Here is a 21,420-nt window from a genome sequence, read left to right as displayed (position 1 = left end):
TTTCAAACAGCCAGTCTTCTGAGAAATCGTCTTTCTGAGAAATGGCTTTCAAGCCTAATTCATTAAAACTTAATGCATACTCTACATTTTCTTTTATGGGTCAACCCAATTAGTGATGGTCTCTCATAAAGACTGTCTTTCGCAAGACATTGTGCTTTTCAAATCTTTTTACCTAAAATGGGTATTTAAATAAAGAAAATTACGTACTCCAATTTCCTTGGCTTCAATTCTTTCATTCCAAACAAAGTGTAAAAGATAATCATAATATAACGTAAATTCGTACAATTAAACAAGCTAAATACAAATACTTTCAAAAAGGGAGTAATACCCAATTATTGTCCTTGCCATGGCAAAGGGCATAGATGATATATGTACAAAATGAGCTGGAAAGAAACATGAAAGAAGAAATTTAGAAGTTGCTATTCACTGAACTTAAAAAGTAAACAACATCACTTGGATTACAGTACATGTTTTACAGCTTAAATTTCACAACGAGGCAAGACGGAAGATCAATGCAAATACCATTTTTCCAGCAACGACCATTTAGAAGCTATTCGTCGATCACAAAGCGTACTCCATTCTCTCGATGGAAGTTATGAGTAGTATGATCCACAACCTACACACAACATATGATTATAAAACCAATTACTTTTCAGGATTCGGTCTTCACCACCCCCAAAAGTATGGATGGTAAATTTGCATATATAACAGTAAACCTGAAATTTAGATATCTAAACGCGAACTAGTGAACATATGCTAATGCCTAAATTTATATATGCAACGGGCATTACAGGATACAAACAAGCAAGGAGGTTGATCTAACAAACAGAGTAACAGACTAAACCCAAGGTTTTAGTGGGTGCAGTATGCATTGTAAGTTGCTAGACCTTGTCATGATTTGTAACTAGTAACTACCATAGCTAATTGAATGCAAACTGAACAAGATTAGATTATATATTAGTGAAAGGAGATTATATAAGTGAAAGTGAGATAAAAATACAGAAAGTCGAGAAAAGGATCACGCTTTTAAAATGCTTGTCACTATACTAAGAGAACGACAATGTAGACCAACGAATAACAATTCAATTCTCTCATCTCCATTCATAATTCGCTTAGGCTAAAAATGACTTGGTGGGTAAATAAGAATATGGAGGAACCATAATAGCAAATTGTCACAAAGGATCCCAAGCATTGATTTTTTTAGTTTTTTTTTTTTTAAATTCATGTAGCTGAGAGCGGATCCATGACAACATTCAACTTATGTATAAAACCATATACCTAGAGAAACTAATATATGTGTTGGTTAAATTGGTGAGAGCTTTTCTAAGTCACAGCATTGACCCGAATTCAAGCCACATTAAACATATTTTTAGTTAAATCTGAAAAGAATACTTACCCATTTGCAATTTAATTTGCATTTTTTTAAAATATTATCGATATTATTTGATTTTGTTCTATATCCACCCCTGCATGTAGCTGATCCCGCACTGTGGGATCAAGGCATTGTCATTTTGTTGTAATATTCCTTTCACTGACTAACTCCATATGGGTTCCTCTTCATACCACTCCAGCAAAGCAACAGAGACGTAATTCAATCCATACTCACTATTAGCCAATTCACAACAGCCATTCACATTCACACAAAAGTTGTTTCCTAAGAAAGTGTAGTTCTTAAGTGGATGCATATCAAGACTATCTTCTAGTTTTCTATACATAGGATACTCCTATATTAAAAAAGAAATCAATGGAACATGGGAAATGCACGCAATTAAAAATCTGAGATGCTAAAGGACTTCAAGGTCAGATATTAACACAACCAAAATAGCTTAAACAAGATAAATATCAATTAAAATCATGAGCTACTACAATGAATAATGCATAAGAAACAATAGTGAGCAAGTTTTTACTCAGACTTAACTGAGCTCAGTGTTAATCAACTGATTTTAATTTCAATGGTGTCATTTAACAAATGCAAATGGGAAGTATAAAAGGAAAGAAAGAAGAAAAACTCACATTGGTATCACTCAATTCCAAGTTGTAAAAATCCATTGCATCTACATTAAATAAAGGCCCAGCATGCCAAGTCCCAACATTAAGCTTAAGAAATTTGGGCCCCGTAATTTTGAAAACCTTCACTTCATCCACGCTAGGAGGTACATATAAATGACCAAATGGTGCTTTGGCAATTTTTTTGTTTGATTCAACGACAGTTGCATTGGAATCAGGCACTTCTTCCACAATAGGAGGGATATACAAGTCCACTATGGATGGCTTAGCAACTCCGAGGTACCAGGTATGACCACCAATAGAACCTAGGCACTGAGTCACATTTGCATGGTGGGTGATCGTTGAAAATTTGAGTTTCCGATTTTTGAGGTTCATTATGTAAAATCTGGCAATGTAAATTAACAAACTCTTGGCAAAATGTTTAAGTGGTAAATTCAACATTTAAAAGTTTAGCATTGTAAGGCATAAAATAAAGGATAATTAAGTTCTACTAGAATTGATGAACAACAACAACCAACTAATTGGCTTGCAGAAAAGTTATTTTGTTCCTCAAGAAAACGAAGCTGTTGTCTCTTTTAGCCTCATTTATATAATTACAAGCTTAAATAGCAATCACAGCAAAGTGCAAGAGCCGACATATTAAGCAAAAAAACATTGTTTGCTGCAAGAGTCAGAGACTCAGAGTTCTTAATTTCATTGGAAAAGGGTAGAAAACACATTCCATCGGGACTAAGAATTCTACAAAAGGGATATAAGCATACCATTATGTTTTGATCATGGAAAAAATATCAAGAAGAGCATTCTGATGAGTAGGGTAGCAGAATTAAAATGAAGAGTTGAGGCAGTGTACTCCTACTATAACTACCGGTCCAGCAATATGCAAGGTATTACCTATCCTACTTATCTATATTAGGTGTTTGGTTTACAATATACCCTCTATCAAATATGAATTTCTTACTCTCTCCAACCTTGTATGAACTTGCTCCTTATTTCGATGATTAGTGAAAGTTGAAAGACAAAGAAATATTAGTATTACAATTTTATAATGTAATAAATCTCTAAGAAACAATTTGTTTTCTCCTCTCAAATGAATACATAATTTATGATTTAATCTTGATCGTCATTTTTATTTTAGGTTATCATCAACACATGCTAATACTCAGACAACAAACCAGGTATTGCCCTACCAAACAATTCATCCTATACAATTCATATCTTATTGTCATAAGATAATTTCTCACTTCAATTTAAAAGTTCAAAAAATCAACCATTAATGATGTATACTTTGTCCATCCCAAAATGGTGCAACAAATTACACACAACAATGCCAAAGCCTTAATTCAAAAAAATTAGGGTCAGCTATATGAACTAATATATCACTTCTAATAATCTTCCACATAGATTCTTCTTTTCCATTCATTTCGATTTTCTACTATCTCAATTTGTAAGTCTAGATCCTTCATATCATTTTTCACTTCTGTCCTCCAAGTCATCTTTGGTCTTCCTTGCCCTCTTTTCATGTCTCCTGAGTTCCAACTTTCTATCTTCTTTGTCGGCCCACTATTACCTCATCTCTGCACATGCTCAAACCATCTTAAACAATTCTCTTTTATCTTTTCCTTGATATTTGCAACTCCCAAGCCCTTTCTTATATATTCGTTTCGAATTCCATCCCGTATGCTCATTCATCCATTGAATCTTTTTATCATGATCATTTCTGAAAGCCTAAGGATCCATATAGTAATGATGGTTAGTGGTCGTTCGACGAAACTTATCCTTTAACTTTAAGGGCACACCTCAATCACATAACATTCCAGTAGTCACTCTTCATATTTGTCATCCACACTTTATTCTATGGTCACAATTTATTGAATATCTCCACTACTCTGAAATATGAACTCAAGATATTTAAAGCATCCACTTGAAGCAACTTCTTTTGATCCTAGCTTTATAACGTCTCTCGTTATCTCGTTTTTGCTAAAAATACACTCCACGTACTTTATCTGTTTGTCTTGCTCCGACCTAATTTGCATCGTGACTCTAATTCTTGTCTCCATCGCTCTAACTTAACATTTACCCTCTCCCTGATCTAATCTACCAAAACAATGTCATCAGCAAACAACATACATCAAAGCACGTCTCCGTGCAACGATTGGGTTATCTCATCTAGGACTACTGCGGAAAGAAAGGTGCTTAGGACCGAGCCTTGTTTAAGGTCAATTGTGATTGGAAATTCTTATGTAGGCCTGCACCTATCCTAACCACATCCAGCAATAGTCATGTTCTACATGAGCTTGAGCACAAAGGCCCATTTTGTAGGCCCACTTTAGATTTTTTTTAATTACAATTATATGGATACAGACGTGAGGTAACTTTAATGCTACTGACAAAACCACCTAGTGCTACTTCTTAGTCATTAGTAGTACTACTTCTACTTTATTTTATCAATAAGCTTACCTACTCTACTTTTAGCACTATAGACAAAAGAAAACTAGAAAAGATGATTGCTTTTAATCTGCTCTTCTTCTCTCTTGCTTTGGAAATGATAGCCTTCATTCATAAAAAATATTGGTAATGTTCAAGACGGCTCTGTTCCTAACATTCGTCTTTACCTCATGATCATATCTTGCACTTTATTAATATATTTCTTGGGAATGCCCTTCTTTGTCATAGCCCACTAAAGTATTTGTCTTGGGACCTTGTTACATGCTTTTTCTAAGTCAATAAAACTCATGTGTAGTTTTTTTTTTTTTTTTCTAGTCTTCTAGTACTCAATATTTGTCTCATAAGATGAATTGCATCCATTGTGGGTATCTCCGACATAAATCCAAATCAGTTCTCTAATATAGAGGTACATCTCCTCGTATGTATCTCTTTCACTCTTTTCCATAACTTCATAGTATGACTCATGAAATAAATAAAAAAGAAATAGTTATTATTGCAACATAAAACCCTATATAGAAACTTGAAGAGTGTGCTTTTTAACCTAGTAAAAAAGTACCTACTCTTACAAAAGTTATAACAAAGCAACTTTTTATACGGAAATCGACAAAAATGAAGACCAGCTACTCGGATATTATATAATCAAGGTGTGCCCCTAAAGCTAAAGTGGAAGAATTATCAAACGACCATTAGACTAATGCTACTATATGGATCAAAATGTTGGACTTTTACAAAGATTCATACTAGGAAGATGGAATAGAAGAAACACAAATGCTTCGATGGATGAGCGAGAAAACTTGATGGATAAAATTCAAAACAAAGATATAACAAAAAGATTTTACGAGTCGTAAATATTGAGGAGATAAAGAAAGCGCTTAAGAGAGTTTGGGCATGTGTAAAGATGGGGTATTAGTGAATTAGTAACAAAAATAGAAAATTAGAATTCAATGGAGAGTGGAAAAGGATATGAAAATTTACAAGTTGATATGGTAGAAAATCAAAATAAATGGAGAAGAAGAATTCATGTAGACGACCATTGGAATCAATCAATTGGATGATGTAGGCAACCCGAATCTTTTAGGATTTCAGTTTTGGAATTGTTATTATTCTTCAAGAGTCTAGATCGTTTTCATAATGGTTGTTCTCTCGGGGTAAATGACGATAGTAGTTTTAGATTCCTACTATGTAATTTTCCAAGAGACGTCCAATGTCAATTTCAATACTCGTATGCCTCTAAATATCCATTAGTATGCATAAATTTCTGTCACTACCCATTACCACTTAAATAGGAGTTGTTGAATGGTACAAGGAACTTCTGAACAAAAACAATGGATAGACATTTGAAATGGAATTTTAATCCCAAAAGCACAAATATAGCTTCAGACCCATTCAATCAACTATGAAATGGGAAGTAATAACACTTTGGTTACAACTCACAAGTCATAAAACCAAAATTATTGAACATAAATGTAGGGTCATAAGAATTTATGAATTAACTATAGTTTTTCTAATTGAACATAAAATCCTTCCAGCAGACCAAGAGTTCTCAAAAAACCATAATTGATACATGTATGTGTATCCAAACATCCATCCAAAATAGGAAATAGTTGTAATTTGTATATTTATATCACATAAACTCCCTACAACTATGATTCCTAAAGCTGATTTTTTTCAATCCAGTGAACACCAACCAAAAAAATATGTATACAAACACAAAACAATAACGACCCGTTTCATAATCTGTAGTGGAAATGGCAATGAAAAGTTAGCCTATAATTTTGATAAATTAATTCCATTACCATTAAAACGTAATAAATGGTAATGAAAAATTGGGAAGAAAAAACTTATGATCAAACTTTTAATATAATGAAAATTTACCCTACAAATCATTTTGATTTTCACCATCATTTATTATCGATTACCAAACAGACCGTTAGGTCGCTAACTTTCTACACCTAGAATTTAGACTATCAAGCTACTTAAACCCATAAAATAAAGATACCCAACAAAAGAACAAAGAAACAACTGTAGCAGGGGAAAATCAGCAATTTGAACAAGAAATAAGAAAGTCATAAAAAAAACTAAAAGAACTAAAAAATCCCAGAAACCCAATAGAATAGAAATGAAGAGAGAAAGAAGACCTAGGAGTCCCACGGGAAAGTTCAAGCTTAGCATCATGAGGTCCAAACTCTTCACCATTAACAGAAGATTGAATGACTTGACCATAGTCTTTGAAGGTTTCAGGGGTTGCTTCAATGGCTTTCAGCGTCACAACCTTGATCTTCACTTCTTCTCCTTCACCAACATTTTCCATTTTTGCTTGTTTTTTTTTTTTTTTTTCTTGCTTCTGGAATTGGCAAAGATTCTTTTGACGTGTTTTATCGTGCTTATTCACGATGTTTAATAAATTGGTTAAAGGAATTGTCGTTGTCATAGAAATAAACAGCTAGTTTGTTGGGTGTTTGCATTTTCTTTCACAAGGGGAGGCCGGCAATGGACAATGCTATAGTAATTAGTAGGTGTGCAAATTCGGCCCAACTTCACCTACTTGTTACTTTTAATTAATTAATATCTTATTTATATAGACCGTCTCACCATGAGACAAACATATAATTAATTTATTTTTTAATAGATTACTTTAAATTATAATTGATTACTTTAATGCTAAATTTATATGAGTCAATTCAATAGTAATTGATTATTTTAACACAAAATATAATTGATTATTTTAACACATTGGATACCATGAGATCATCTCATTTAAAAATTTGTCTTTAATTAACTATGGGTGAAATTTGATTAACTTAAAAATCAAAAGTTAGTCTTCCATGAGACTTTTTCATATAAGATAACTCATGTAATCTGTCAATTTTTCTAATTAATCACTTTAAAATTAAAATGATCACTTTAAAACTGTAAGGTCAAGTTCGTATTGGGAATAAATACTTATGATGAAAATTAAAGTTAAAATAAGAAAATAAGATTATTAGAGTATATTAAAAAAAAAGATTGTTGTTGTCAAGAAATAGTTATAAAATGATTGAGAACAAAGAATAGAAGAATCAGTCTCCTTAATTTGGCATAGATATTTACCTTAGTAGGATGGAGGGACTCCCAAAATGAGGTTGATCGTCTTCATTTTCCTTCATGCTTCTCATAACATTGTATTCTTTATACTTCATCTTTCGTACAAATTCGCCTTTACTTACCTTAAAAGATTGTTATTGTCAAAGGTAAGAAATAGTTGTAAAGTGATTGAGAACAAGGAACAGAATAATCAGTCCCTTAATTTGGCATATATATTTACCTTGTGGGATGGAGGGACTCTTCCAAAATGAGGCTGATCATCTTCATACTCTTCCAAAATGAGGCTGATCATCTTCATACTCTTCCAAAATGAGGTTGATCATCTTCATTTTCCTTCATGCTTATCATAACATTGTATTTTTTATCCTTCATCTTCCGTACAAATTTAACTTTTCTTACCTTCATTTTAATAGTTTGACTTTTATTTTCTCCATATGTCATGTTTGGGAATGATGATGTCATTTGAAAATTTAAAATTGGCTTAAACCTAGTTTGGCAAATTAGAAATTTTCAAATTTGGATTTGGATCAAATTCCACCATTGTTTATAAAGTAGCTAAAGTTGTAGATTTGAGAATGACTACCCAAACCTTACCCAAACCTTTTCATTATCAAATTCTTCATTTATGATTTCATAATTGAAATCCATAATTTGAAATAAAATACTTGTTCCCAAACACTACATTCACTAGTGGAAAAAATATCATTTGCTGCGTGCCATTGGCTGCGGTTTTCCTTATACGCAGCATTAAATAGCAAAAAAAAAAAGAAAAAACAATATATAATACAAATGCTGCGGTTTTCATGATGACCGCAGCAAATAAGCATTATTTGCTGCGGTTTTATTAAGCCCGCAGCAAATAAGTGCTTATCAAACGAAAAAAAAAAAAAAAAAAAAAATAAGCATTATTTGCTGCGGTTTTAATGAAACCGCAGCAAATAAGTGCTTATCAAACGAAAAAAAATAAAAATAAAAATAAATAAGCATTATTTGCTGCGGTTTTAATGAAACCGCAACAAATAAGTTATAAAAAAAATAAATTTTAATACTTATTTGCTGCGGGTTTCTTAGAACCGCAGCAAATAATGCTTATTTGCTGCTGTTTTTTAAGAAGCCCGCAGCAAATAGCAAGTTCAAAAAATATAAAAACGCGTTTTGACGTTCAATTGCTTAAAACCCTAAAATAGCTTTCTTCAAAATCCTACGACGATGACTGTCTTCTTCTTCAAGCTTATGAATTTCAGAAAATTTCTTCAAAAATCCAAGAAAAATCTCTTCAAGTTCTTCCCATTGCACGAATTTTCTTCTCTATCTTTGTTTAAGTTCTAAAACCCACCATTGTTGCTTTTCCTTCAAAAGCCACGAAATTATGGCTAGTCTTGTTCTTTTTCAAGTCATTGTGTTTTAATAAGGATTTAGTCTTTTTTTATACTAATTTTGATTTTTTTTTTTCATTGTAGGTTACATAATCTTATTCTGGAAACAAAATTATCATATCTCATTATCAAGGTATGTATTTTATATTTGAATGTGAATAATTTACTTATGTATGTACATGAATATTTGAATGTGAATAATTTTAATTAATTATGATTTTTAGGGTAGATTGAATGTGAATAATTTTCTTATGTATATATGTAGTTGTATATTTGAATGTGAATAATTACTTATGTATGTGGTATCAATGGTTCAATGGGTAGTTGTTCTTGTAAACGACACCATGTAAGATTATAATCATGTAATTTAATTATATATCAATCTTTATTTGGTGATGATAATTTTTGCTGGTATTAAACCAACTTTGCTTTATTATGTGTGTGAAGTAGAAATTTGGAAGTAGGATAGTGGCTTTTGCTTATCGACAATCGGCTAAGAAACTGTAAAGATTTAAAGAACCTCAAAATGAAATGAGAATTATATACATTACTTATAAAATAATGTATTATTCATTTTCTATTTTTAGGATTAAGTTGGTATTCTAATGTACTTCTAGGATGTTAATTAATTATTTTTTTGTAATGGTTTAATGCTTATTTATGTTTCGCTAGATTTGCAGATTGATAGTTTGCCATGTCGATGTTTATTTGAAGGACAAAAATTCTCAACTCGAATCCACTATTCACTTTCGATGTATTAGGACTTTAATTTGTATATGTACATATTATTATATTATACTATATATACGATCGAGAGTTTTCAAAGAGATTATTGGTGATTATCATTGGATTAACTATTGTTTATTACATTGTACATTATTGGATTATTTAATACTATTAAACGAAAAAAGCAAAAAAAAAAAAATTCGTTTAATAGACACTTATTTGCTGCGGGCTTCTTAAAACCGCAGCAAATAATGCTTATATATTTTTAAAATTCTTGTGAGAGACCATCTCTCAATGGGTTGGCCATTATATATTTTAAAAATATTATAAGTAGATATTTAAGATATTGAAAGTAGATATTAAGGATACAGTAAATAAGCATTAAGGATAATATAAGTTGGCATTAAGAATGTGTTAAATAGACATTAATCTTAAATGATCTGGGCTTAAGATACGTCTGTCAAGAGACTAGCTGTAAATATTTACCCTCAATACAAGGATAGGTATACATTGAATCAGCCCTATAGAAATGGTCTGCATAATGAAAGATAGGCTTATTTAAGAAATAAATCCAAAACTACAAACTCAACAATTCGGCTAGGATCTTCATCAAGCTAAACATGATCACAAATAATATTGGCAACACATTAGTAAACTCTGTGGGTGACATTGTTGCACTTTCTAAACAAAAAGGAAAAGAAAGAAATATAAAATCAAACATAGAAGAAATAATGTCATCAATTATGACTTAAGCATGAAAGGTTCTCGTTCTCGCCTTCGTCAAAGCTTCCACAATGACATTTTTTTTCCACCCTTTTTCCAAAGCTATATCCAAAGTTATACTAGCAGCTTTGATCTCAACTATCTCTGCAGTAAATTCATCCTAAAAGGATTATAACTAGTTGACTAATATATCTCCATTCAGGTATATTCCATGTCCATCCAAGGTCCCTACATGATGCCTATGCTTGTCATAAGCCAAAATCTAGCCTTGGTGTCGAAGGTTGCTTTAACCAATGATTGCAACAAGAGAGTGTACTAGGTTGATTCTTCCTAAATCAATCCCAAGTGCACACTTAGGGCCTTCTCTTAACTAACACACTTAATTAGTTGCTTTAATTAAGTCAAGTACTTGGTGAACCAAGTCACCTATAATATTAACAATCTCCACCTTGACTTGTGTTCTCCATATAGCAAAGATCACCTTTTGAGAATATCCAATGACACCCACAAACATCTCTAGTTGGACACTAACATAATCGACTACCAAAAAAACATGTGCACAAAACAAACAAAATACATGCACTAAAATGCCCTCTAAGGGCTTACAAAATAGTATGCTTAATTACCATCCAAGTCCATACAACTCATGGACTCAAGGAAAATTGGCATTATTTTCAAGTAATCATTACCAAAGAAGTATTAACATCAACATGCTTGTCTAAAGTAATGGATTCACAAACCGAGCTAATCGAGGTTGAACCAAGCAGTTTGTACAAGCCATCATTATCAAAAGACCCTTTCAAGAACATTCTAGGAGCCAACATTGAAAACTCCATCCTCATCAATGAACCTAAAACCTTCTTTATCCAAATAACCAAAGGATATTATGTTCTTATTCAAGCTTGGAACATGAAGGACACTAGAAAATGTTCTCACAACACTATCAAACATAATGAATCTGACATCTCCAATAATTATTGGAAAACTAGCCTTATTGCTCATAGTGACCTTTCTTCCATCAACCTGTTGAGAAGAAACTAGAGTTAGAAGTCACATGGCTGGAACACCCTAAATCCAAAATTCAAGAATCACCAACCTTTTACTCACTAGTAACAATAAGAGCACCGACATTATATTCTTTTTCAACATAGCTAGCTTCGATAGAACTAAATTTTATGGACTTGCATTCATTGTATTACTTGGATATCAACTTTCAACAATCCTTCTTAAGATGACTTTTCTTCCCACAATAGTTTGAACTCATGCCTCTTTTGTTTCAACTTGACTCCTTACAAAACGAAAAGAAACATTGGAATTAATGGACATTTTTTGTACAATTGAGAATCAATAAGGTCCTTTAGTGTAAAGACCTTTCTAATTTCCTCACTACACAAAGTGTCTCTATCATATAATAAAGCTAATCAAGATGTGATTTCATGTGCTTACCTTCTTGCAATTGTAGATTAATCAAACGACTCTTCAAGAGTAGTCGATTGGTAATACTCTTGGCATGTCGAGTAATTACAACTTCTCACAAATCCCTTTTGAAGTTTTCTCTTTCACAACTTCTCTAATACGTCATTTGAGAGACAAAGTTGTAAGGTCATAAAGCTTTAGCATCCATATCTTTTCATTTAGCCTTATTAATATTAATGAACTTCTTCTTCTCCTTTTTAAGAGCCTTGTGAACGCCATTTTGAATTAAGATTGCCTTCATCTTCACTTGCCACAAGCTAAAATTTGTATTTCTATTAAACTTCTCAATGTCTAACTTTATTATAGGCACTTTGAAATCAAATAACCAATAACACTTCAAATAACCTTAAATTTAAGGAAGAAAATAAGTGTCTATGTAGTGCACAAAGATATGAACCAAATATGCAATAATACTATGAATGCCAAAATGAACAAAGCAATAAACAACACAAAATGAGAGTATCTTTATTGGGGTTATCCAATGTACACTTATTGTCTTAAAGTGATCATTTATAATTTGAAAAAGTAAACACTTATAACGTTAATGTATTTACTTACAATCTTAAAAAAATTACAGCTCATCTTGTATGAGACCGTCTCACCATGAGACGGGTTCATATGATAGCTCATTTCTTCAATTGATTACTTTAAGATCATAAGTGGTCGTTTTAAGGTTATAAATAATCATTCTAAGACTATAAAAAGTAATCATGTTAAAATTATAAGTAATCACTTTAACGTTATAAGTAATCATTTTAAGACAAAGAATATATATTGGACCAACCCAATAAAAATGATCTCACAGTAAGACCATCTCACTTAAAAGTTAGTGAAAAATTTAATTGGAGAAATAAATTAATTATATAGAGTCGTTTGACGTTTGAAACGGTCTCGACTTGTGTTGTTCCACACTTCAATGCTCTTTACCACCATCGGAATATTGACGAGTTTCCCCCTCCAATAGTGACTCTGCTCTTCCAACCTTAAAAGTTTAAACCCTCGGGCCTCGTCATATCCTCCTATGTTTCTTCAAGCTCAACGCTTCCACAACAATGGCGATCACCCGAAATACTCCACCCAACTTATCTCTCTCTTCCCTTTTAACCCTTCTCCCTCAATTCTTCAAAAACAACAAATTCAACGATTCTAAATCTCACTTACTCTCCTTTATTGCCTCTGATTCTCAGCACACTCTCCACAACCACCTCCTTCATCCTTCTTCCCACCTCCCTAAACCCACCACAGCCCTTTATGATTCTTCCATTTCTGCGTACTGCCAGTCAGGGAAACACCATTTTGCAGTTTCAATCTTCAAGAAGATGAAGCGTCTCAAAATCAAACCGAAGTTGCTTACTTGTAACACTTTGCTTAATTCACTCGTAAAGTCTCCGTCTTTTCATTCTCTTTCAACTTGCAGAGAACTGTTTGATGATATGTCTAGAATTGGTGTCACCCCTAATGTTATTACTTTCAATATTTTGATTAAAGGGTATTGTTCTGTTTATCGATTTAATGATGCATTGGATGTTATTAAAATCATGGGTGATTTTAATTGTTTGCCTGATAATATTACCTATAATACAATTTTAGATGCTTTGTGTAAAAAGGGTAAGTTGAATGAGGTTAAATCTTTGTTACTTGATATGAAGAATAAAGGGTTGGTTCCTAATAAGAATACTTATAATATTTTGATTAATGGGTATTGTAAAATGGGATGGTTGAAGGAGGCAGCTGAAATTATTGATTTAATGACTCAGAATAATTTGTTGCCTGATGTTTGGACTTATAATATGTTGATTAATAGGTTGTGTAATGATGGTAAGATTGATGAGGCTTTAAGAAAGCGTGATGAGATGGAGAAGTTGAAATTGTCTCCTGATGTGGTTACTTATAATACTTTGATCAATGTATGCCTTAAGTGTAAAGATGGTGAGGAGGGTTTTAGATTGTTGGATGAGATGGGTCGTAGGGGACTGATTAAGAATACAATTACTTACAATATAGTGATTAAGTGGTATTGTGAGCAAGGGAAGATTGAGGACGCGGCTAATGAACTACATAAGATGGAAGTGTCTGGGGTTTCTCCGGATCGTGTGTCTTATAATACTTTGATTGATGCATACTGCAAAAGGGGTGATTTTGCGGAAGCTTTTAAGATGATGAATCAGATGGGTAGTAAGGGGTTGAAGATGGATACTTTTACATTGAATACGTTTCTTCGTGTTCTTTGTGAAGATAGGAAGCTCGATTACGCTCAGCAGCTACTTCATGGTGCCATTGGGCGGGGTTATATGCTTGATGAAGTGAGCTATGGCACATTGATCTCGGGGTTTTTTAAGGATGAAAAGGAGGAACGAGCGTTGGAAGTTTGGGAGGAGATGAAAGAGAAAGGAATCATTCCAAGTGTTGTTACTTATAATTCCCTCATTGCTGGACTCTGCAAAGTAGGAAAAACCGACAAAGCTATTAACAAGTTGAATGAACTTCTAGATAATGGATTAGTTCCTGATGAAACTACGTATAACACGATCATTCATGGTTACTGCTGGGAAGGTAAGGTTGAGCAAGCATTTCAGTTTCACAACAAAATGGTTGAAAATGGCTGTAAGCCTAATGTTTATACATGTAATATTCTTCTGACTGGGCTTTGCTCGGATGGAATGCTAGAAAAAGCTATTAAGCTTTTTAATATGTGGATCTCAAAAGGCAAAGAAGTTGATACAGTTACCTATAATACATTGATAGCAAGTCTATGCAAGGAAGGAAGACTTGAAGATGCCTTGAACCTTGTCAAGGATATGAAAGAAAATAAGTTGCAACCAGATCAGTATACCTATAATGCCATTTCCACTGCCCTTATGAATGCGGGGAGAATAACAGAAGCCGAAGAACTCAAGGAAAGAATTCCTCAGGCTGGAAAGTCACATATTGTTTCCATGTCGACTGAAAAGGATGTAACAATTGAGAGTGATGTGGTTAGAGTGGAATCAAGTTCAGATTCTGAGGACTTTTCAAAGAAGATAAATCAGCTATGTTCAGAGGGTAAGTACAAGGAAGCGATGAGCATATATCAAGACGCTACTCAGGAAGGAATAGCGGTGAATAAGACAACTTATTTCACTTTGATCGAGGGGCTTCTGAAGAGGAAAAAAGCTATATCAAAGGCAGCTCATTGACACTTGGTATTTTGATGTTTTATAATGGCCAAATTGGTTCCATGGCTCGGGAGATGAATGGATGATTTACCAAGAATCTAGAGGAGGTAATTATTCTAATAAATGAAGACATATTTCTTGTCTTTCTCCATTTAATTACGTTAGATATGTGTGCTTGGTTCTTGGGTTTGACAAACAGTGCAAGCTGTTCTTTTTCTCTTCCTGCTCAACATGGAGCCTTTTTTTCTTCTGTCCATAATGATGTTAATTTGTTGGCAAAGGGATTTATTTAACAAATTAGATAGCATTTTTTTTGGCATTTGCATGAAACATGTGTTGACATACATCAAACTAGTCAGGCAAGACTCGCCTCTTATGCCCTTGAGTGCCTTAATTCTTTGAAATGTATTTATGTGTGATCACTTTAAGGAATTGGTTTTTCAGGAGGATGATAAAGTGATGGTTTATGTGAAGGGTTTATTTGAGTAGAATTTATAAAGGCTAGAATGTGATAGATTATTGCGCTAAAAATTAATGTGTACTTACCTATCTGCGCACACAATGTTGTAAAGGTTTTTAACGTTACCGTGATTACAGTATAGACCATGTTGTAAAGGTTTTTAACGTTACCGTGATTACAGTATAGACCATGAGAACCGCAAAACTTAAAATATTGACCTCAAAAATGTGTCATCGTTATTGCAATCATGAGTTTTATTATTAAAGTTCATTTAAAATTTTGTTATGCACAATATTATGCGTTACAGTTCTATTTATGCTCTATATTATGGTTCTTTTCTTGAAGGATCCAATGATTTATAATTCTTTTTCTTTCACATTATAATGGACTATTATTAAGTGGCTCATTAAATTCTGTGTAGTTTATTCATATGAAATCTTAGATGATATTTCTATCCATTAACGACCTCTTTGTTATTGCAAGTATCCTTAGTAACACTGTGTATGCCCGACCCCTCATACCTTGCTTAGGTGGGAGCCATGTAATGGAAAGGGGTGATGTATTTGCTCTATACTAAGTAATACTTTTAGCTTTGAGCTGATGTTTCCGAGAGTTAAGTGGCGATGTGCTTCTAACATGAACAATGCTAATTGTGTCAAGTGCAGAGGCATTAGCCCTTTATCATTAAACAGAAATAATCAAGAGGCTCATAAGAATATCCGACAATATCATCTATTAGGCTGCTTACGAATGTCAAATGTTGGTAGATTCATGCTAATTCATTTATTGTCTGCTAATGTTAGAAGATTTAGACACAAGAGTTTTGAACTACTAAGGATACCTCTTACTTATATGCCTAATTATGTAGGTTTCACTCTTTCAATGTTCCATGAAAAATTTCCTTTTCTTTCAATCCGATGTTTCCGTGAACTCTGATATAAGTAGGAGTTTCATCAAACATTTTAAGGTACTTTGTTCGTTAGATATTGTCCTTTCGGATCATCTGATTGTTTTCTCCTTCAATTTACTGTCAGAAGTCCTGTCTTGAAGATGCACTTGAAGTTCTCATTCTAGATTTTGAAGTCTTGCTATTGATATTTCACATGGAAATGCACGAGAGATTAAGCCTTTTTATCAGTTACATAGTAGACTAGTTTTGTAGTGATGTTGTCGATATCTGGAACTTCGTTTTAAAAGCGTGTCACGTTTTGCGTCTCGTGCGCCTTGAGCCCAGGCTTGACTGTAAACGCCTTAGCTAGGTGAGGCGAAGTCCACTACTAGAGGCGTGCGCCTAGGAATCCTCTGTGGGCTTTGTGTCTGATGCTCCTCCTTGTTGGACTAGGTAATTAAATTATGCTTGATTGTTTGAAATATAAAGAAAATTAAAAACTCTAATTTACTTGAATATGAAGTTTTAAACCATTGCTTCTTTCAGATAAATAAAAAGTAGTGAAGAAGAAGTAAACACCTTTGTTATTCTTAATATTTTATATAATAGTTATGTGCTAAAGTGGTATTTACCGCTAGGATAATGAATGATTTTAAGCTTGTTGATACTAAAATATGCATGACATTTTTATATGTTTTAATAGTGATTTTTAAGTTTAGCGAAAAAGTGCTCTTCGCCTATAGAAAGCTCACGCTTTCACCCTAAACTTTACGTGATCTTTTGCGCCTCGGTCCGCTTCGCAGTTTTTGCATTCTTTAAAACTAAGATCCAGAATAATTTTATGGTACATCAATTACTTATTTAGTTTGTTGAAACCTGCTTTGTTTATGCTGTATTGAAAATTCGTTGTGAGTTCGGACATGTTTTCTATGTGTATGCTAATTGAAATGTGTTATTGTGTAAATTTTGACCGTTTTGTTGGTACTAATTGGTGGTAATAGAAATATTTTATTGTGTAAATTTTCAAGAAATGTATATGTCATTTCTATGGTAAAACTGATCATAAATGGAAATTTGTTCACAAATTTATGTTATCACCTAATACAATCTTTTCAAAAGGGTGATACTTTGTGAAACAGTCGCATTATTAATGAGACTTTATTAGTCATTTTTAGCGCCTAATTTTTTTTTTATATTTGTTCATTACTAATTAAAATTTAATTAGTGATGGTAGTCATTTGAAGATATCTACGGTGATTAGGAACTTGTTAGTTCGTAATGTAGTTATGAACTGTGACAAGTACGTAAACTTTGGAGGTAAAACATAAAGTTGAGCAACTACCCTTAATGTTTCGAGATAATTATAATACTTACCGAAAACATTATTTACCCATGTTGAAAATAAATTAAATATTTCATAAAACTATACAAGTGATTTTAAGCATGAAACACAAGTTGCCTAACTTGTGAAATGTACAACAATTTGTACCCAAACTTTAAACAACCATAGTAACCTTTCCTATACTATAATAGATCAAATTGAGGATGAAAATCACCTCCCAACAACTAAAACCAACCAGCTATCGTTACCCTATTTTCCTCCATTACATGCACGTTGTTCACTTACACACACAAGCTAAATGTTCTACCTAAGACCCCCTCTTGTCCTAGTCAATGATGAGTATCATTACTAGCATGCAAGAGTCAAGAAAAGGAGCAAAAGTAACCCACCAAACAACCATAAAGCTGTGTGCTATCCTCCTCATTCACTCACCATTTTCACTTCAACACACTCACAAATTCGTTCAAACGTCTTCCTTCAAAAACCTCTACAAGTCCTACATGTTTTCTACTTCAAAATCTCAGTAAAACCATTTGAAAAACACCTATTTTAGAGCATAAAAGCTGCTGTCCAGACTAATAAATCATCATATACTCCTCAAAGTATTCATATAAACACGTCTAAGGTCATCTCTAATCATCTCCAACAAAAACACTTTCATTTCCTTACAAAAACACTTACAAAAAGACTATCTATATAAAGTTTATGAACATAAAAAATTCATAAAATTATTATTCATGTTATTATACTTCATCCATACCACTTTGGAGTATTCTTACAAGGTATTCTAAATTTAAGTTTACAAACTTTGTTTTTATAACTTATACTAGAACAAGTATATATAAAAACTATTTTTGTATGAAATCTTTCTCATAAATCAAGTATGTTATAAAGATATATTTTATGACTAAAAAGAGGAAAAATTATCGCTTATATAAATCTATAAAAAGTGGAAACTAAGAAAATGTATTTCTGCAAACTTATAAATTTTGTTACTTAAAGGATTTAAGTAAAATTATGGGACTTGATTAAGTATGTTGCTCAACATAATAAGTATACTCCAAATATGTTAAAATCATCACAAGTATTAGTTTAACAACTCCAACTACGGAAAGTTAAGTGCATGTTAGAAATTCAAAATTATTATTGATTTTTGGATGAATGCAATATGTTTAGTTGAAGAGTTGGAGTTGAGACTTGAAAGACAAGGACCCGAAGTTAGAACCACTTCTAAGAACGCATAAGTGCTTACTTGGGAGCTTACGGAATACTTATATAGGTTTGGAGTCAAGTTATGTCACATGGGTGATTTTTAAAGAATTTAAGAACAAGTTAGGAAAGTTTGTGCGTAAACTTGTTTTTAAAAATAAAATTTCCAAAGAGAAGTTCTTAAATCTTGAAAAATGATGTCAAAATGAGTATGAAATAATTTATTACATGTATTATTATTGTGGACATCATGCATATTGATTTTATGAATTGTTGTATGTTTAAAGGCATGTTTAACACTACTTTGTGAAAGTTATTGTGATGGAAATGATTATATGAACTTTGAAAATGTTTGAAATTCATTTTAAAAGTAATTTCCAGTAGCTATATGTTAAGAAAATCTCTTGGATATTTTTTGTTGAAAAATATTTTAATGGATTTTAAGGTGTTAAATGCTCTTATTATAAAACATGGTATTAGATAAAATCGTGTTATAATGTCTCCAACAAGATTTTGCCAAAATATATTTAGTTTGGAATTTTTCATGATTTATTAGTAATCGTTAAATTGATTATCGGTAAATTGTGAAATAGTAAAATATGAAATAATTACCAAATAAAGACACATGGACTTGAAATTTTTATCACATACTCATATGGATAGTAAATAAAATTAGTAAAAGTTTGGGAAGATTTTGTTGACGTTTAAGGACCTTAATAATTTTTACTCGCTTATTAATAATCTGTAAGTTAGAAAACGGTAAAATATAAAATAAATACTAAATGACATCTTTTGGACATGAAAATTTTATGAGACACTTATATAAACAATATATACATGTACAAAAATTGATATGGATTTTCGTAATCATATATGGACTTAAATAAATTCTATTTGTTTTATCGGTAAAATAACAAAATTAATTATTAAAAATACCTCAAGTGATTTGTAATGGTTATTTAAAATTTAATATCCCTCAAAATAGTATTTGGAATATCATAGAAGTTTATATTATTTTATTCAAACTGAAATAATTTTAAATGGATTTTATTTTATTTATCGATAAAATGCCTATACAAAATAATAAATATCATATATGACTTTTATAAGTTTAAATGGGCTAATAAAAGTATTATATTTACTTTAAGAAGGATTGAATCGAAACATTTTAGTGGTTTTCTTGAAAAATTGTATTGAACTTTAATCACCTTTTGTTACGATGCATTTCCATACATGCTAGTGATTCCCCAATATAATACAAAGGTTATGTTTGATAATATGATTATGCTAAGCATGTTTTACCCATGTGGGAAAGATTATGATTTGATTTTGCTAAGTTGCAAACAAAGTATGTTTACTATGTTGCAAATAAAAGATGTTTATCATATGGAAAAAGTTAATAATTTTGACTTTTCAAATGCTATTGAAATTACAAGATATATATTATATACAAAAATGTTTTAGCCTAAATGGCGGGTAGATATGCCACAACAAATGTTGTGTGCATGATTAAACGAGTCACCAATGATGAGCATGTATTGTTCACAATACCATTGTGTTACACTTGCCGGACATGTTGCGGACGGTAGACCGACTACCAAACGAGTCACAGGATGACTCACAGAGTACCCATGCAAACTTATGATATTAGTTTGAAATTGATTTGGATCCATCGAGATCTTATAATTTATGATGAAAAATGAAAATTTGAAATGACTATAGAACCATTGAACTGGGTTTAAATGATAATATGATTTATCAAATGAAAAAGCATATTTCAAAATGAATTTTCTCAAATCAAAATGTTTTAATAACTTATTTGACGGACACTAGTGTTTTTATACTCAACCTTTTTGCTGATACTATGCTTTGTAAGTTTTTCTAATGGTTTTGTTTTTAAAGTAAACCCCTATGGCACCTCGACGGAGAATGGATATGTGAGCGGAAGATAAACCCGAGTTGGAGTATGACTCCGCTTTTATTTAGATCTCTTTATTGTATTTCAGAGACTAATAAGTTTAGTTGTTTAGGTTTGGACTATTTTAAAGATGTAATTTGAACTTTAAACTTATTTCGATTTGGTTGTAATTTTTCTTTATTTTAGACAGTTAAGACTTCTGTTATATTGCATTGGTTTAACCTTTAAGTAACCACTTAATTGTGTTGGCAAAATTAAGCTTTCGCTTGATTAATACTAAACTTTAGTTAGTATTTGCCTTCATAATTCGAGGCGGTTACACTTTGGTATGAATTTTGTGAGATTGGTGTATAATAAGCATGGCCATTAAACTTATTAAATGATTTTCCTACCAAAATTATACTAACTTCCTTGGTCTGGAAATGTAATATATCTACTTCTTTTCACCATTTTGCTTCTCTTGAAATGTGTTCTGTAAGCATATTTTCTTTACCACCTCTCTAGACTCTACTAGTGTTATCTTGTTGAATCTTGGATGTAAGACTGCATGCTATTGCATATGACATCCACAGACCGAAACTGTTGTGACAAATATTGAAATACAGTTCAA

General features: G+C 32.1%; 2 protein-coding genes across 2 annotated transcripts; one reads left to right on the top strand and one right to left on the bottom strand.

The window, feature by feature from the left end:
* Positions 1-235: 235 nt before the first annotated feature.
* LOC130802674 (uncharacterized) lies at positions 236-6,909 on the bottom strand. Its single transcript, XM_057666685.1, has 3 exons — positions 6,591-6,909; positions 2,014-2,392; positions 236-616 (listed from the first exon to the last, which is right to left on the bottom strand). Exons 1-3 carry the CDS (start codon positions 6,881-6,883, stop codon positions 551-553), a joined length of 738 nt encoding a protein of 245 aa, XP_057522668.1. The 5' UTR covers positions 6,884-6,909; the 3' UTR covers positions 236-550.
* A 5,845-nt stretch (positions 6,910-12,754) lies between these two features.
* On the top strand, positions 12,755-19,769 carry LOC130802673 (pentatricopeptide repeat-containing protein At2g16880). The gene has a single exon (XM_057666684.1). The coding sequence runs from the start codon at positions 12,890-12,892 to the stop codon at positions 15,011-15,013; it is 2,124 nt and encodes a 707-aa protein (XP_057522667.1). The 5' UTR covers positions 12,755-12,889; the 3' UTR covers positions 15,014-19,769.
* The last annotated feature ends 1,651 nt before the right edge of the window (positions 19,770-21,420 follow it).

This window comes from Amaranthus tricolor, chromosome 16, assembly GCF_026212465.1.
Source record: "Amaranthus tricolor cultivar Red isolate AtriRed21 chromosome 16, ASM2621246v1, whole genome shotgun sequence".
NCBI lineage: Eukaryota > Viridiplantae > Streptophyta > Magnoliopsida > Caryophyllales > Amaranthaceae > Amaranthus > Amaranthus tricolor.
The sequence above is the reverse complement of the archived record's forward strand: the minus strand, read 5'-3'. Positions and strand labels throughout refer to the sequence as shown.

Bases quoted from the DNA above. Each gene is read 5' to 3' on its own strand.
- LOC130802673 (XM_057666684.1), top strand. From the start codon at position 12,890: ATGGCGATCACCCGAAATACTCCACCCAACTTATCTCTCTCTTCCCTT.
- LOC130802674 (XM_057666685.1), bottom strand. From the start codon at position 6,883: ATGACAACGACAATTCCTTTAACCAATTTATTAAACATCGTGAATAAG. The intron at 2,393-6,590 runs GTCTTCTTTCTC...TTACATTGCCAG, and splicing joins CTTTCCCGTGGGACTCCTAG to ATTTTACATAATGAACCTCA. The intron at 617-2,013 runs GTGAGTTTTTCT...TGTTGTGTGTAG, and splicing joins TGGAATTGAGTGATACCAAT to GTTGTGGATCATACTACTCA.